The sequence below is a fragment of the Oncorhynchus gorbuscha genome, unplaced genomic scaffold, assembly GCF_021184085.1.
Source record: "Oncorhynchus gorbuscha isolate QuinsamMale2020 ecotype Even-year unplaced genomic scaffold, OgorEven_v1.0 Un_scaffold_1992, whole genome shotgun sequence".
Taxonomy (NCBI): Eukaryota; Metazoa; Chordata; class Actinopteri; order Salmoniformes; family Salmonidae; genus Oncorhynchus; species Oncorhynchus gorbuscha.
In genome coordinates, this window is record NW_025746615.1 from 12,501 (window position 1) to 31,909 (window position 19,409).

General features: G+C 45.6%; 1 protein-coding gene across 1 annotated transcript in view; it reads left to right on the plus strand.

The window, feature by feature from the left end:
* The window catches only part of LOC124024754 (H(+)/Cl(-) exchange transporter 7-like), a gene marked incomplete at its 5' end in the record, with an annotated part of 31,653 nt that extends 12,480 nt beyond the window's left edge, over nt 1-19,173 (plus strand). Inside the window, 8 exon segments of the mRNA XM_046338537.1 lie at nt 7,382-7,433; nt 9,919-10,046; nt 14,626-14,711; nt 15,332-15,464; nt 15,628-15,687; nt 15,967-16,143; nt 16,836-16,916; nt 18,956-19,173. Coding sequence (XP_046194493.1) covers nt 7,382-7,433; nt 9,919-10,046; nt 14,626-14,711; nt 15,332-15,464; nt 15,628-15,687; nt 15,967-16,143; nt 16,836-16,916; nt 18,956-19,042 — 804 coding nt within the window.
* Between the last annotated feature and the right edge of the window lie 236 nt (nt 19,174-19,409).

A 19,409-nucleotide genomic window follows, 5' to 3' on the forward strand; every position in this document is an offset into this window, starting at 1 on the left:
CCTCATTATGGGGGTTATATGGCCATCATTATGGGGGGGTTATATGGCCCTCATTATGGGGGTTATATGGTCATCATTATGGGGGTTACATGGGGGGTAATATGGACATCATTATGGGGGTTATATGGGGGTAATATGGACATCATTATGGGGGTTATATGGCCATCATTATGGTGGTTATATGGACATCATTATGGGGGTTATATGGTCATCATGGGGGTTATATGGCCATCATTGTGGGGGTTAAATGGCCATCATTATGGGGGTTATATGGGGGTTATATGGCCATCATTATGGGGGTTATATGACATCATTATGGGGGTTATATGGGGGTTTATGGTCATCATTATGGGGGTTATATGGGGGTTATATGGTCATCATTATGGGGGTTATATGGCCATCATTATGGGGGTTATATGGCCATCATTATGGGGGTTATATGGCCATCATTATGGGGGTTATATGGGGGTTATATGGCCATCATTATGGGGGTTATATGGCCATCATTATGGGGTTATATGGGGGTTATATGGTCATCATTATGGGGGTTATATGGCCATCATTATGGGGGTTATATGACATCATTATGGGGGTTATATGGCCATCATTATGGGGTTATATGGCCATCATTATGGGGGTTATATGGCACTCATTATGGGGGTTATATGGCCATCATTGTGGGGGTTATATGGTCATCATTACGGGGTTATATGACATCATTATGGGGGTTATATGGACATCATTATGGGGGTTATATGGTCATAATTATGGGGGTTACATGGGGGTTATATGGCCATCATTATGGGGTTATATGGCCATCATTATGGGGTTATATGGCCATCATTATGGGGGTTATATGGCCATCATTATGGGGGTTGATTGGCCCTCATTATGGGGGTTATATGGTCATCATTATGGGGGTTATATGGACATCATTATGGGGGTTATATGGTCATCATTATGGGGTTACATGGGGGTAATATGGACATCATTATGGGGTTATATGGTCATCATTATGGGGGTTATGGGGGTAATATGGACATCATTATGGGGGTTATATGGGGGTAATATGGACATCATTATGGGGTTATATGGCCATCATTATGGGGGTTATATGGACATCATTATGGGGGTTATATGGACATCATTATGGGGGTTATATGGGGGTTATATGGCCATCATTATGGGGGTTATATGGTCATCATTATGGGGGTTATATGGCCATCATTATGGGGTTATATGGCCATCATTATGGGGGTTATATGGCCATCATTATGGGGGTTATATGGCCCTCATTATGGGGGTTATATGGTCATTATGGGGGTTACATGGGGGTAATATGGACATCATTATGGGGGGTTATATGGGGGTAATATGGACATCATTATGGGGGTTATATGGACATCATTATGGGGTTATATATCATTGGGGGGGTTATATGGGGGTTATATGGCCATCATGGGGGTTATATGGCCATCATGGGGGTTATATGGCCATCATTATGGGGGTTATATGGGGGTTATATGGTCATCATGGGGTTATATGGCCATCATGGGGGTTATATGGCCATCATTGTGGGGGTTATATGGCCATCATTGTGGGGGTTACATGGCCATCATTAGGGCGGTTATATGGCAATCATTATGGGGGTTATATGGTCATCATTATGGGGGTTACATGGGGGTTATATGGCCATCATTATGGGGGTTATATGGTTATCATTATGGGGGTTATATGGCCATCATTATGGGGGTTATATGGCCATCATTATGGGGGTTATATGTCATCATTATGGGGGTTATATGGCCATCATTATGGGGGTTATATGGCCATCATTATGGGGATTATATGACATCATTATGGGCGTTATATGGGGGTTATATGGCCTTCATTATGGGGGTTATATGGGGGTTATATGGCCATCATTATGGGGGTTATATGGTCATTATTATGGGGGTTACATGGGGGTTATATGGCCATTGTGGGGGTTATATGGCCATCATTATGGGGGTTATATGGTCATCATTATGGGGGTTATATGGACATCATTATGGGGGTTATATGGTCATCATTATGGGGGTTACATGGGGTTATATGGCCATCATTATGGGGGTTATATGGACATCATTATGGGGGTTATATGACATCATTATGGGGGTTATATGGTCATCATTATGGGGGTTATATGGTCATCATTATGGGGGTTATATGGTCATCATTATGGGGGTTATATGGACATCATTATGGGGGTTATATGGTCATCATTATGGGGGTTACATGGGGGTAATATGGACATCATTATGGGGGTTATATGGGGGTAATATGGACATCATTATGGGGGTTATATGGCCATCATTATGGGGGGGTTATATGTACATCATTATGGGGGTTATATGGGGGTTATATGGCCATCATTATGGGGGTTATATGGTCATCATTATGGGGGTTATATGGCCATCATTATGGGGGTTATATGGCCATCATTATGGGGGTTATATGGCCATCATTATGGGGGTTATATGGCTATCATTATGGGGGTTATATGGCTATATCATTATGGGGGTTATATGGTCATCATTATGGGGGTTACATGGGGGTAATATGGACATCATTATGGGGTTTTATGGACATCATTATGGGGGTTATATGGCCATCATGGGGTTATATGGCCATCATTATGGGGGTTATATGGGGGTTATATGGTCATCATGGGGGTTATATGGCCATCATGGGGGTTATATGGCCATCATTGTGGGGGTTACTTGGCCATCATTAGGGCGGTTATATGGCAATCATTATGGGGGTTATATGGTCATCATTATGGGGGTTACATGGGGGTTATATGGCCATCATTATGGGGGTTATATGGTTATCATTATGGGGGTTATATGGCCCTCATTATGGGGGTTATATGTCATCATTATGGGGGTTATATGGCCATCATTATGGGGGTTATATGACATCATTATGGGGTTATATGGACATCATTATGGGGGTTATATGACATCATTATGGGCGTTATATGGGGGTTATATGGCCTTCATTATGGGGGTTATATGGGGGTTATATGGCCATCATTATGGGGGTTATATGGTCATTATTATGGGGGTTACATGGGGTTATATGGCCATCATTATGGGGTTATATGGTCATCATTATGGGGGTTATATGGACATCATTATGGGGGTTATATGGTCATCATTATGGGGTTACATGGGGGTTATATGGCCATCATTATGGGGGTTATATGGCCATCATTATGGGGGTTGTATGGACATCATTATGGGGGTTATATGGGGGTTATATGGTCATCATTATGGGGGTTATATGGGGGTTATATGGCCATCATTATGGGGGTTATATGACATCATTATGGGGGTTATATGGCCATCATTATGGGGGGTTATACGTCGAATGTATGCACACATGACTGTAAGTCGCTTTGGATAAAAGCGTCTGCTAAATGGCATATATTAATATTATTATTATCATTATGGGGGTTATATGGGGGTTATATGGTCATCATTATGGGGGTTATATGGCCATCATTATATGGCCATCATTATGGGGGTTATATGGCCATCATTATGGGGGTTATATGGCCATCATTATGGGGTTATATGGACATCATTATGGGGGTTATATGACCTCATTATGGGGGTTATATGACATCATTATGGGGGTTATATGGGGTTATATGGCCATCATTATGGGGGTTATATGACATCATTATGGGGTTATATGACATCATTATGGGGTTATATGGCCATCATTATGGGGGTTATATGGGGGTTATATGGTCATCATTATGGGGTTATATGGCCATCATTATGGGGGATATATGGCCATCATTATGGGGGTTATATGGCCCTCATTATGGGGGTTATATGGTCATCATTATGGGGGTTATATGGTCATCATTATGGGGTTATATGGGGTTATATGGCCATCATTATGGGGGTTATATGGCCATCATTATAGTGATTATATGGGGGTTATATGGTCATCATTATGGGGTTATATGGCCATCATTATGGGGGTTATATGGCCATCATTATGGGGGTTATATGGCCCTCATTATGGGGGTTATATGGCCATCATTATGGGGTTATATGGCCCTCATTATGGGGGTTATATGGTCATCATTATGGGGGTTACATGGGGGTAATATGGACATCATTATGGGGGTTATATGGGGTTATATGGTCATCATTATGGGGTTATATGGCCATCATTATGGGGGATATATGGCCATCATTATGGGGGTTATATGGCCCTCATTATGGGGGTTATATGGTCATCATTATGGGGTTATATGGTCATCATTATGGGGGTTACATGGGGGTTATATGGCCATCATTATGGGGGTTATATGGCCATCATTATGGGGATTATATGGGGGTTATATGGCCATCATTATGGGGGTTATATGGTCATCATTATTGGGGTTATATGGCCATCATTATGGGGTTATATGGCCATCATTATGGGGGTTATATGGCCCTCATTATGGGGGTTATATGGCCATCATTATGGGGGTTATATGGCCCTCATTATGGGGTTATATGGTCATCATTATGGGGGTTACATGGGGGTAATATGGACATCATTATGGGGGTTATATGGGGGTAATATGGACATCATTATGGGGTTTATGGGGTAATATGGACATCATTATGGGGGTTATATGGCCATCATTATGGGGGTTATATGGACATCATTATGGGGGTTATATGGTCATCATGGGGGTTATATGGCCATCATGGGGTTATATGGCCATCATTGTGGGGGTTATATGGCCATCATTATGGCGGTTATATGGCCATCATTGTGGGGGTTATATGGCCATTATTGTGGGGTTATATGGCCATCATTGTGGGGGGTTATATGGCCATCATTGTGGGGTTATATGGCCATCATTATGGGGTTATATGGCCATCATTATGGCGGTTATATGGCCATTATTGTGGGGGTTATATGGCCATCATTGTGGGGGTTATATGGCCATCATTATGGGGGTTATATGGCCATCATTATGGGGGTTATATGGCCATCATTATGGGGGTTATATGGCCAATATTATGGCGGTTATATGGGGGTTATATGGCCATCATTGTGGGGGTTATATGGGGGTTATATGGCCATCATTATGGCGGTTATATGGCCATCATTGTGGGGTTATATGGCCATCATTGTGGGGGTTATATGGCCATCATTATGGCGGTTATATGGCCATCATTATGGCGGTTATATGGCCATCATTATGGGGGTTATATGGTCATCATTATGGGGGTTACATGGGGGTTATATGGCCATCATTATGGGGGTTATATGGTTATCATTATGGGGGTTACATGGGGGTTATATGGCCATCATTATGGGGGTTATATGGCCATCATTATGGAGGTTATATGGCCATCATTATGGGGGTTATATGGCCATCATTATGGGGGTTATATGGCCCTCATTATGGGGGTTATATGGCCATCATTATGGGGGTTATATGACATCATTATGGGGGTTATATGGGGGTTATATGGCCTTCATTATGGGGGTTATATGGCCATCATTATGGGGGTTATATGGTCATTATTATGGGGGTTATATGGTCATCATTATGGGGGTTATATGGCCATCATTATGGGGGTTATATGGTCATCATTATGGGGGTTATATGGGGGTTATATGGTCATCATTATGGGGGTTATATGGCCATCATTATGGGGGTTATATGGTCATCATTATGGGGGTTATATGGGGGTTATATGGCCATCATTGTGGGGGTTATATGGCCATCATTATGGGGGTTATATGGTCATCATTATGGGGGTTATATGGGGGTTATATGGCCATCATTATGGGTGTTATATGGCCATCATTATGGGGTTATATGGGGGTTATATGGCCATCATTATGGGTGTTATATGGCCATCATTATGGGGGTTATATGGTCATCATTATGGGGGTTATATGGCCATCATTGTGGGGGTTATATGGACATCATTATGGGGGTTATATGGTCATCATTATGGGGGTTACATGGGGGTTATATGGCCATCATTATGGGGGTTATATGGCCATCATTATGGGGGTTATATGGCCATCATTATGGGGCTATATGACATCATTATGGGGGTTATATGGCCATCATTATGGGGGTTATATGGGGGTTATATGGTCATCATTATGGGGGTTATATGGGGGTTATATGGCCATCATTATGGGGGTTATATGACATCATTATGGGGGTTATATGGCCATCATTATGGGGGTTATATGGGGGTTATATGGTCATCATTATGGGGGTTATATGGCCATCATTATGGGGGTTATATGGCCATCATTATGGGGGTTATATGGCCATCATTATGGGGGTTATATGGGGTTATATGGTTATCATTATGGGGGTTATATGGTTATCATTATGGGGGTTATATGGCCCTCATTATGGGGGTTATATGGCCCTCATTATGGGGGTTATATGGCCCTCATTATGGGGGTTATATGGCCATCATTATGGGGGTTATATGGCCATCATTATGGGGGTTATATGACATCATTGTGGTGGTATATGGACATCATTGTGGTGGTTATATGGCCATCATTATGGGGGTTATATGGGGGTATATGGACATCATTGTGGGGGTATATGACATAATTCTCCCAGTTGTGTCACACTGTTAAGACTCTTTGTATGGCACGCTCAAATCTCCCAGTCAATTAATCCCAACAAAATGATAGGTTGATCCCAATACAGTAGTACACATTACTATGGTCTGAACCCCGTAGTGCTCTCTGGTCTGAACCCCGTAGTGCTCTCTGGTCTGAACCCCGTAGTGCTCTCTGGTCTGAACCCCGTAGTGCTCTCTGGTCTGAACCCCGTAGTGCTCTCTGGTCTGAACCCCGTAGTGCTCTCTGGTCTGAACCCGTAGTGCTCTCTGGTCTGAACCCCGTAGTGCTCTCTGGTCTGAACCCCGTAGTGCTCTCTGGTCTGAACCCCGTAGTGCTCTCTGGTCTGAACCCCGTAGTGCTCTCTGGTCTGAACCCTGTAGTGCTCTCTGTAGTGCTCTCTGGTCTGAACCCCGTGGTGCTCTCTGGTCTGAACCCCGTGGTGCTCTCTGGTCTGAACCCTGTAGTGCTCTCTGTAGTGCTCTCTGGTCTGAACCCCGTGGTGCTCTCTGGTCTGAACCCTGTAGTGCTCTCTAGTCTGAACCCAGTAGTGCTCTCTGTAGTGCTCTCTGGTCTGAACCCTGTAGTGTTCTCTGTGAATGCTTGGTGGGGTCCTGCTGCTCTTCAACAGCTGCTTTGACAAACACAGACATTGCATCGTACACTGGCCAGATTGGTGTCAATAATGTCTGTGTGTCGCTCTCTTTCTCAGGTTTGGGCCGTTCCAGGGAAGTATGCTTTAATGGGAGCTGCAGCACAACTGGGTGAGTGTCATTCCTGGAGTCCTTCCTCTGGTGTAGAGATGTCACACTGACTGTTTACCTGATAGTATCATTTCTGGAGTCCTTCCTCTGGTGTAGAGATGTCACACTGACTGTTTACCTGATAGTGTCATTCCTGGGGTCCTTCCCCTGGTGTAGAGATGTCACACTGACTGTTTACCTGATGGTGTCATTCCTGGGGTCCTTCCCTGGTGTAGAGATGTCACTCTGACTGTTTACCTGATAGTGTCATTCCTCTGGTGTAGAGATGTCACACTGACTGTTTACCTGATAGTGTCATTCCTGGGGTCCTTCCCCTGGTGTAGAGATGTCACACTGACTGTTTACCTGATGGTGTCATTCCTGGGGTCCTTCCCCTGGTGTAGAGATGTCACTCTGACTGTTTACCTGATAGTGTCATTCCTGGGGTCCTTCCCCTGGTGTAGAGATGTCACTCTGACTGTTTACCTGATAGTGTCATTCCTGGGGTCCTTCCCCTGGTGTAGAGATGTCACTCTGACTGTTTACCTGATAGTGTCATTCCTCTGGTGTAGAGATGTCACACTGACTGTTTACCTGATAGTATAAGTCGCTCTGGATAAGAGCGTCTGCTAAATGACTTAAATGTAAATGTAAATTTATCTTAATGCATTTTAATGTAATAATGCAATACCTCCCCTGTCCAGAAGGGGCACAGTGAGAATGACTTTCAGTTTAAGTCATGATGTATTAGTAATAGATAGTTAATAGTAGATATATATATATATACTGTATAATGTGTATGTACAGTCTTAGCCAAAAGTTTTGAGAATGACACAAATATTAATTTCCACAAGGTTTGCTGCTTCAGTGTCTTTAGATATATTTGTCAGATGTTACTATGGAATACTGAAGTATAATTACAAGCATTTCATAAGTGTCAAAGGCTTTTATTGACAATTACATGAAGTTGATGCAAAGAGTCAATATTTGCAGTGTTGACCCTTCTTTTTCAAGACCTCTGCAATCCACCCTGGCATGCTGTCAATTACCTTCTGGGCCACATCCTGACTGATGGCATGCTGTCAATTACCTTCTGGGCCACATCCTGACTGATGGCATGCTGTCAATTACCTTCTGGGCCACATCCTGACTGATGGCAGCCCATTATTGCATCATCAATGCTTGGAGTTTGTCAGAATTTGTCTGTTTTTGTTTGTCTCCCTTGGCTGAGAAGCAACCCCACACATGAATGGTCTCAGGATGCTTTACTGTTGGCATGACACAGGACTGATGGTAGCGCTCACCTTGTCTTCTCCTCAGAGAAGCAACCCCACACATGAATGGTCTCAGGATGCTTTACTGTTGGCATGACACAGGACTGATGGTAGCGCTCACCTTGTCTTCTCTGGACAATTTTTTTCCAGATGCCCCAAACATTCAGAAAAGGGATTCATCAGAGAAAATGACTTTACCCCAGTCCTCAGCAGTCCAATCCCTGTACCTTTTGCAGAATATCAGTCTGTCCCTGATGACCATCCTCCAAAAGTCATCCTCCAAAAGTCTTCGCCTCACTGTCCGTGCAGATGCACTCACACCTGCCTGCTGCCATTCCTGAGCAAGCTCTGTACTGGTGGTGCCCGATCCCGCAGCTGAATCAACTTTAGGAGATGGTCCTGGCGCTTGCTGGACTTTCTTGGGCGCCCTGAAGCCTTCTTCACATCAATTGAACCTCTCTCCTTGAAGTTCTTGATGATCTGATAAATGGTTGGCCTTTGAAACCCTTTTTGTGCAAAGCAATGATGACGGCACTTGTTTCCTTGCAGGTAACCATGGTTGACAGAGGAAGAACAATGATTCCAAGCACCACCCTCCTTTTGAAGCTTCCAGTCTGTTATTCGAACTCAATCAGCATGACAGAGTGATCTCCAGCCTTGTCCTCATCAACACTCACACCTGTGTTAACGAGAGAATCACTGACATGATGTCAACTGGTCCTTTTGTGGCAGGGCTGAAATGCAGTGGAAATGTTTTTTTGGGGAGGGGGTTCAGTTCATTTGCATGGCAAAGAGGGACTTTGCAATTAATCTGATCACTCTTCATAACATTTTGGAGTACATGCAAATCGCCATCATACAAACTGAGGCAGCAGACTTTGTGAAAATGAATATTTGTGTCATTCTCAAAACGTTTGGCCACGACTGTACAAACTGTATTAATAATAAGTAATGTAATGTCTCCTCCTCTCCTCTAGGGGGCATAGTGAGGATGACTCTCAGTTTAACAGTCATCACGACTGTATATACTGTATTAATAATAAGTAATGTCATGTCTCCTCCTCTCCTCTAGGGGGCATAGTGAGGATGACTCTCACGACTGTATATACTGTATTAATAATAAGTAATGTCATGTCTCCTCCTCTCCTCTAGGGGGCATAGTGAGGATGACTCTCACGACTGTATAAACTGTATTAATAATAAGTAATGTAATGTCTCGTCCTCTCCTCTAGGGGGCATCGTAAGGATGACTCTCAGTTTAACAGTCATCATGGTGGAAGCAACAGGAAACGTGACATACGGTCTCCCCATCATGTTGGTGCTGCTGACGGCCAAGGTCGTAGGGGACTACTTTGTGGAGGTGAGTCTGAGGCACATATAATGTATACTATACTGACTTAATGAGGCCATCCGTAGTGGACCAAAAACAAGGCTCCCCCGTCACTGTCTTGGCTTGAAGACATGTTACCACTGTTAAACTCATAGACGCAACTGTCGATGCAAGGAGTGACCCTCCACAGATATCAACATGATCGTTTGAACCATATGTAGAGGATGGGGGCGGCAGGGTAGCCTAGTGGTTAGAGTGTAGAGGCGGCAGGTAGCCTAGTGGTTAGAGTGTAGAGGTGGCAGGGTAGCCTAGTGGTTAGAGTGTAGAGGTGGCAGGGTAGCCTAGTGGTTAGAGTGTAGAGGAGGTAGGTAGCCTAGTGGTTAGAGTGTAGAGGTGGCAGGTAGCCTAGTGGTTAGAGTGTAGAGGAGGTAGGTAGCCTAGTGGTTAGAGTGTAGAGGTGGCAGGTAGCCTAGTGGTTAGAGTGTAGAGGAGGTAGGTAGCCTAGTGGTTAGAGCGTTGGACTAGTAACCGGAAGGTTGCAAGTTCAAACCCCCGAGCTGACAAGGTACTAAGCTGTCGTTCTGCCCCTGAACAGGCAGTTAACCCACTGTTCCCAGGCCGTCATTGAAAATAAGAATTTGTTCTTAACTGACTTGCCTGGTTAAATAAAGGTAAAATAAAAATTTTAAAAATGTACAATGTTTATGTTTACAGATATTACACGACTGTAGCTTATCCTTTGGTTCTGAATGGGGTTACAACAGTTCAATTAATATCAGCTCATGATGTAAGTTATTTTCTAGAACAATCAATAAGTATTTATTATTGGTCTATAAATCCCAGAATGGATGTAGCGACTGTGGATTTACGTTAATGGCAATATCCTGTCAACCCAAGGGTGGGGCCAAACTCCTCCGTTGTCTTGGTGACGTAGCTACCAATCCTATCAATGAAGAGGGTTGAAGGGTGGGGCCAAACTCCTCCGTTGTCTTGGTGACGTAGCTACCAATCCTATCAATGAAGAGGGTTGAAGGGTGGGGCCAAACTCCTCCGTTGTCTTGGTGATGTAGCTACCAATCCTATCAATGAAGAGGGTTGAAGGGTGGGGCCAAACTCATCCGTTGTCTTGGTGACGTAGCTACCAATCCTATCAATGAAGAGGGTTGAAGGGTGGGGCCAAACTCCTCCGTTGTCTTGGTGACGTAGCTACCAATCCTAACAATGAAGAGGGTTGAAGGGTGGGGCCAAACTCCTCCGTTGTCTTGGTGACGTAGCTACCAATCCTATCAATGAAGAGGGTTGAAGGGTGGGGCCAAACTCCTCCGTTGTCTTGGTGACGTAGCTACCAATCCTATCAATGAAGAGGGTTGAAGGGTGGGGCCAAACTCCTCCGTTGTCTTGGTGACGTAGCTACCAATCCTATCAATGAAGAGGGTTGAAGGGTGGGGCCAAACTCCTCCGTTGTCTTGGTGACGTAGCTACCAATCCTATCAATGAAGAGGGTTGAAGGGTGGGGCCAAACTCATCCGTTGTCTTGGTGACGTAGCTACCAATCCTATCAATGAAGAGGGTTGAAGGGTGGGGCCAAACTCCTCCGTTGTCTTGGTGACGTAGCTACCAATCCTAACAATGAAGAGGGTTGAAGGGTGGGGCCAAACTCCTCCGTTGTCTTGGTAACGTAGCTACCAATCCTATCAATGAAGAGGGTTGAAGGGTGGGGCCAAACTCCTCCGTTGTCTTGGTGACGTAGCTACCAATCCTATCAATGAAGAGGGTTGAAGGGTGGGGCCCAACTCCTCCGTTGTCTTGGTGACGTAGCTACCAATCCTGTCAATGAAGAGAGTTGAAGGGTGGGGCCAAACTCCTCCGTTGTCTTGGTGACGTAGCTACCAATCCTATCAATGAAGAGGGTTGAAGGGTGGGGCCAAACTCCTCCGTTGTCTTGGTGACGTAGCTACCAATCCTATCAATGAAGAGGGTTGAAGGGTGGGGCCAAACTCCTCCGTTGTCTTGGTGACGTAGCTACCAATCCTATCAATGAAGAGGGTTGAAGGGTGGGGCCAAACTCCTCCGTTGTCTTGGTGACGTAGCTACCAATCCTATCAATGAAGAGGGTTGAAGGGTGGGGCCAAACTCCTCCGTTGTCTTGGTGACGCAGCTACCAATCCTATCAATGAAGAGGGTTGAAGGGTGGGGCCAAACTCCTCCGTTGTCTTGGTGACGTAGCTACCAATCCTGTCAATGAAGAGAGTTGAAGGGTGGGGCCAAACTCCTCCGTTGTCTTGGTGACGTAGCTACCAATCCTATCAATGAAGAGGGTTGAAGGGTGGGGCCCAACTCCTCCGTTGTCTTGGTGACGTAGCTACCAATCCTAACAATGAAGAGGGTTGAAGGGTGGGGCCAAACTCCTCCGTTGTCTTGGTGACGTAGCTACCACGTAGTAGCAGCCTGAAGCTCTCCATGCACACGCACTGAGACTGTGGGAGACTGTGGGAGACTGGGAGAGTGCCCTGCCCACTGAGACTGTGGGAGACTGTGGGACAGTGCCCTGCCCACTGAGACTGTGGGAGACTGTGTGAGACTGTGGGACAGTGCCCTGCCCACCGAGACTGTGAGACTGTGGGACAGTGCCCTGCCCACTGAGACTGTGTGAGAGTGTGTGACAGTGCCCTGCCCACTGAGACTGTGACAGTGCCCTGCCCACTGAGACTGTGACAGTGCCCTGCCCACTGAGACTGTGTGACAGTGCCCTGCCCACTGAGACTGTGTGACAGTGCCCTGCCCACTGAGACTGCGTTAGACTGTGTGAGAGTGCCCTTCCCACTGAGACTGTGTGAGACTGCCCTGCCCACTGAGACTGTGGGAGACTGTGGGAGACTGGGAGACTGTGAGAGTGTGTGACAGTGCCCTGCCCACTGAGACTGTGTGAGACTGTGTGAGACTGCCCTGCCCACTGAGACTGTGGGAGACTGTGGGAGACTGCCCTGCCCACTGAGACTGTGTGAGACTGCCCTGCCCACTGAGACTGTGGGAGACTGTGGGAGACTGTGGGAGACTGTGTGAGAGTGTGTGACAGTGCCCTGCCCACTGAGACTGTGTGAGTGTGTGACAGTGCCCTGCCCACTGAGACTGTGTGAGTGTGTGACAGTGCCCTGCCCACTGAGACTGTGTGAGAGTGTGTGACAGTGCCCTGCCCACTGAGACTGTGGGAGACTGTGGGAGACTGCCCTGCCCACTGAGACTGTGGGAGACTGTGTGACAGTGCCCTGCGCACTGAGACTGTGTGAGAGTGAAGTGTTGCATCTCAGTATCTGTGGTGTTGCTCGTGGCAACGGAAGTCTCAGTTGAATGTTTGTTGTTCTGAGGTTCAGTCTGTGTAGTAATCCATCTGGTTGTTCTGAGGATCAGTCTGTGTAGTAATCCATCTGGTTGTTCCTCAGGGTCGTTCTGAGGTTCAGTCTGTGTAGTGATCCATCTGGTTGTTCTGAGGATCAGTCTGTGTAGTAATCCATCTGGTTGTTCCTCAGGGTCGTTCTGAGGTTCAGTCTGTGTAGTGATCCATCTGGTTGTTCTGAGGATCAGTCTGTGTAGTGATCCATCTGGTTGTTCTGAGGTTCAGTCTGTGTAGTAATCCATCTGGTTGTTCTGAGGATCAGTCTGTGTAGTAATCCATCTGGTTGTTCTGAGGATCAGTCTGTGTAGTAATCCATCTGGTCGTTCTGAGGTTCAGTCTGTGTAGTAATCCGTCTGTGTAGTAATCCATCTGGTTGTTCCCCAGGGTCGTTCTGAGGTTCAGTCTGTGTAGTAATCCATCTGGTTGTTCTGAGGTTCAGTCTGTGTAGTAATCCATCTGGTTGTTCCCCAGGGTCGTTCTGAGGTTCAGTCTGTGTAGTAATCCATCTGGTTGTTCTGAGGTTCAGTCTGTGTAGTAATCCATCTGGTTGTTCCTCAGGGTCGTTCTGAGGATCCGTCTGTGTAGTAATCCATCTGGGTGTTCCTCAGGGTCGTTCTGAGGTTCAGTCTGTGTAGTAATCCATCTGGTTGTTCCTCAGGGTTGTTCTGAGGTTCAGTCTGTGTAGTGATCCATCTGGTTGTTCCTCAGGGTCGTTCTGAGGTTCAGTCTGTGCAGTAATCCATCTGGTTGTTCTGAGGTTCAGTCTGTGTAGTAATCCATCTGGTTGTTCTGAGGTTCAGTCTGTGTAGTAATCCATCTGGTCGTTCTGAGGATCAGTCTGTGTAGTAATCCATCTGGTTGTTCTGAGGTTCAGTCTGTGTAGTAATCCATCTGGTTGTTCTGAGGTTCAGTCTGTGAAGTAATCCATCTGGTTGTTCTGAGGTTCAGTCTGTGTAGTAATCCATCTGGTCGTTCTGAGGTTCAGTCTGTGTAGTAATCCATCTGGTTGTTCCTCAGGGTTGTTCTGAGGTTCAGTCTGTGTAGTAATCCATCTGGTTGTTCTGAGGATCAGTCTGTGTAGTAATCCATCTGGTTGTTCTGAGGATCAGTCTGTGTAGTAATCCATCTGGTCGTTCTGAGGATCAGTCTGTGTAGTAATCCATCTGGTTGTTCTGAGGTTCAGTCTGTGTAGTAATCCATCTGGTTGTTCCTCAGGGTCTGTATGACATCCACATCAAGCTGCAGAGTGTTCCCTTCCTGCACTTGGAGGCCCCTGCCACCTCCCACTGGTTAACAGCTAGGTAAGCCACTCTCATTGGCCGACTGCTGAGTAAGCCCTTCTCCTATTGGCTTACTGGCCGATGAGCCCGTTTCCCATTGGCTTAACTACTAGTTGACCCTCTGACCTCACTACTCTCCTTTTCTCTCTCTCTAAATCTCCCCCTCTCTCTCTAAATCTCCCCTTCTCTCTCTAAATCTCCCCCTCTCTCTCTAAATCTCCCCCTCTCTCTCTAAATCTCCCCTTCTCTCTCTAAATCTCCCCTTCTCTCTCTAAATCTCCCCCTCTCTCTCTAAATCTCCCCTCTCTCTCTAAATCTCCCCTTCTCTCTCTAAATCTCCCCTCTCTCTCTAAATCTCCCCTTCTCTCTCTAAATCTCCCTTCTCTCTCTAAATCTCCCCCTCTCTCTCTAAATCTCCCCCTCTCTCTCTAAATCTCCCTTCTCTCTCTTTAAATCTCTCCCCCTCTCTCTTTAAATCTCTCCCCCTCTCTCTCTAAATCTCTCCCCCTCTCTCTCTAAATCTCTCCCTCCATCTCTCTCTCCATATGGCCCTCTCTCTCTAAATCTCTCCCCCTCTCTCTCTAAATCTCTCCCCCTCTCTCTCTCCATCTGGCCCTCCCTCCATCCTTCCTCTGTCTCAGGGAGGTGATGGGTGCCCCAGTCACCTGTTTTAACCGTATAGAAAAGGTTGGCACCATCGTGGACGTCCTTAGCAACACCTCCACCAATCACAACGGCTTCCCTGTCGTCGTGCCGGTCGCCGCTGGCGATGATGTATGGAGAGCTCCGCCCACAGGCCATTAATTTCTTATAGTTGAGCTTGACTTCTAATTGGCTGAGAAAGTTGATTATCTCTGAGCAGTCTATGACTCCTCCTTCTTTCATTCATTCCTGCTTTCTGTCTTCTCTTTCACTCATCCCTTCATCCTCTCCTCAGCTGGGGAAGATCTGTGGACTCATCCTTCGTTCTCAGCTCATTGTTCTGCTCAAACACAAGGTGAGAGAAGCTGTAGGTGTCTGTCCTGTCTCTGTCTGTCCTGTCTCTCTGTATTAATCTCTCTCTCACATTCTCTTCCCCCCGGTCTCTGTCTCTCTCTTTCCTCTCTCGTCTCTCTCTCTCTCTCTCTCTCTCTCTCTCTCTCTCTCTCTCTCTCTCTCTCTCTCTCATCTCTCTCTCTGTCTCTCTCTGTCTCTCTCTTTCCTCTCTCGTCTCTCTCGTCTCTCTCTCTCGTCTCTCTCTCTCGTCTCTCTCTCTCTCTCCTCTGTCTCTGTCCAGGTGTTTGTAGAGCTGGCTCGGTCCAGGTTGACCCAGAGGAAGCTACAGCTGAAGGACTTTAGGGATGCCTACCCCCGCTTCCCCCCCATCCAGAGTATCCACGTCTCCCAGGATGAGAGGGAGTGCATGATGGACCTGACAGAGTTCATGAACCCTACACCCTACACCGTACCACAGGTATATACTGTGCCTTCAGAAAGGACTCCTTGGTGAATTCCACATTTTGTTGTTACACACAATATCCCATAAATACAAAGTGAAAACTACAATGTTTTCTCCTGTCACAGCCATTAAACTCTGTAACTGTTTTAAAGCCACCATTGGCCTCATGGTGACATCACTGAGTGGTTTCCTTCCTCTCTGGCAACTGAGTTAGAAAGGACGCCTGTATCTTTGTAGTTTCTGGGTGTATTGATACACCATTCAAAGTGTGATTAATAACTTCACCATGTTCAAAGGGATATTCAATGTCTGCTTTTTAAACGTTGACCCATCTAGGGGTTGTGGGGTAACACATTTAGAAAGTAACCTAGCAACCTTGTCGACCAATAGGAGCCCTTTTGTGAGGCAGTGGAAAACCTCCCTGGTCTTTATGGTTGAATCTGTGTTTGTAATTCACTGAGGGACCTTACAGGGACCACACACACGCAGAGTACACACCCCCTCTCACTCTCTCTCTCTCTCTGTCTCTGTCTCTGTCTCTGTCTCTGTCTCTGTCTCTGTCTCTGTCTCTGTCTCTGTCTCTGTCTCTGTCTCTGTCTCTGTCTCTGTCTCTCTGTCTCTGTCTCTCTGTCTCTGTCTCTGTCTCTCTCTCTGTCTCTGTCTCTCTGTCTCTGTCTCTCTCTCTGTCTCTCTCTCTCCCCCTACAGGAGACGTCTCTTCCTCGTGTGTTTAAGTTGTTCAGAGCTCTGGGTCTCAGGCACCTGGTGGTAGTGGACAGCGAGAACAGGGTGAGTTACTGTGTGTGTGTGTACACCTACAGTACTGTGTGTGTGTGTACCCCTACAGTACTGTGTGTGTGTGTGTGTGTGTGTACCCCTATGGTACTGTGAGTGTGTGTGTGTGTGTGTACCCCTATGGTACTGTGAGTGTGTGTGTGTGTGTACACCTACAGTACTGTGTGTGTGTGTGTACCCCTACAGTACTGTGTGTGTGTGTGTGTGTGTGTGTGTGTGTGTGTGTGTGTGTGTGTGTGTGTGTGTGTGTGTGTGTGTGTGTGTGTGTGTGTGTGTGTGTGTGTGTGTGTGTGTGTGTGTGTACACCTACAGTACTGTGTGTGTGTACACCTACAGTACTGTGTGTGTGTACACCTACAGTACTGTGTGTGTGTACACCTACAGTACTGTGTGTGTGTACACCTACAGTACTGTGTGTGTGTACACCTACAGTACTGTGTGTGTGTGTACACCTACAGTACTGTGTGTGTGTGTACACCTACAGTACTGTGTGTGTGTGTACACCTACAGTACTGTGTGTGTGTGTACACCTACAGTACTGTGTGTGTGTGTACCCCTACGGTACTGTGTGATAATATATGTATATATATGAGCTGGTGTGTACCCCTACGGTACTGCGTGATAATATATGTATATATATGAGCTGGTGTGTACCCCTACGGTACTGTGTGATAATATATGTATATATATGAGCTGGTGTGTACCCCTACGGTACTGTGTGATAATATATGTATATATATGAGCTGGTGTGTACCCCTACGGTACTGTGTGATAATATATGTATATATATGAGCTGGTGTGTACCCCTACGGTACTGTGTGATAATATATGTATATATATGAGCTGGTGTGTACCCCTACGGTACTGTGTGATAATATATGTATATATATGAGCTGGTGTGTACCCCTACGGTACTGTGTGATAATATATGTATATATATGAGCTGGTGTGTTTAGGTTCAACTATATAGATGTTCTATGTGTTATTAGCATATATTCAATATTTTGTTCAGAATAAATTTTTCTACAAATGATGTCCTATTCCCTATATAGTGTCCTTAAACCACCTGGGACCAGTCCCTGTTCTCTAATGATAATGTATTATTCCCTATATAGTGTCCTTAAACCACCTGGGACCAGTCCCTGTTCTCTAATGATAATGTATTATTCCCTATATAGTGTCCTTAAACCACCTGGGACCAGTCCCTGTTCTCTAATGATAATGTAGTATTCCCTATATAGTGTCCTTAAACCACCTGGGACCAGTCCCTGTTCTCTAATGATAATGTATTATTCCCTATATAGTGTCCTTAAACCACCTGGGACCAGTCCCTGTTCTCTAATGATAATGTAGTATTCCCTATATAGTGTCCTTAAACCACCTGGGACCAGTCCCTGTTCTCTAATGATAATGTAGTATTCCCTATATAGTGTCCTTAAACCACCTGGGACCAGTCCCTGTTCTCTAATGATAATGTAGTATTCCCTATATAGTGTCCTTAAACCACCTGGGACCAGTCCCTGTTCTCTAATGATAATAGTTATAACCTGTCTCTACTCTCTATAGGTTGTAGGTATAACCTGTCTCTACTCTCTATAGGTTGTAGTTATAACCTGTCTCTACTCTCTATAGGTTGTAGTTATAACCTGTCTTTACTCTCTATAGGTTGTAGTTATAACCTGTCTCTTCTCTCTATAGGTTGTAGTTATAACCTGTCTCTTCTCTCTATAGGTTGTAGGTATAACCTGTCTCTACTCTCTATAGGTTGTAGTTATAACCTGTCTCTACTCTCTATAGGTTGTAGTTATAACCTGTCTCTTCTCTCTATAGGTTGTAGTTATAACCTGTCTCTTCTCTCTATAGGTTGTAGTTATAACCTGTCTCTACTCTCTATAGGTTGTAGTTATAACCTTTCTCTACTCTCTATAGGTTGTAGGTCTGGTATAACCTGTCTCTACTCTCTATAGGTTGTAGTTATAACCTGTCTCTACTCTCTATAGGTTGTAGTTATAACCTGTCTCTACTCTCTATAGGTTGTAGGTCTGGTGACCAGGAAGGACTTGGCTCGCTACCACCTGGGGAAACACGGACTGGAGGAGATGCAACTGGCTCAGACATGAGCACATCGTACTATCATTACTACCACACACACACACACACACACACACACACACACACACACACACACACACACACACACACACACACACACACACACACACACACACACACACACACACACACACACACACACACACACACACGACCGAGAGACTACACTGGTCACCTGTTGCCTAGTTACCTGTGAGACCCCCCAATCTATGCATTCTGATACTCCCGGGGTTAGAGGTCAGGGGTCCTTGTCAATCACCGATGCCAAAACAGTCCGTCTGACTTTCACCATAACAGCATAACAACTACAGCCTCTCGCTCTCGCTCTCTCGCCCTCTCTCTCTTGCCCTCTCTCTCTTGCCCTCTCTCTCTCGC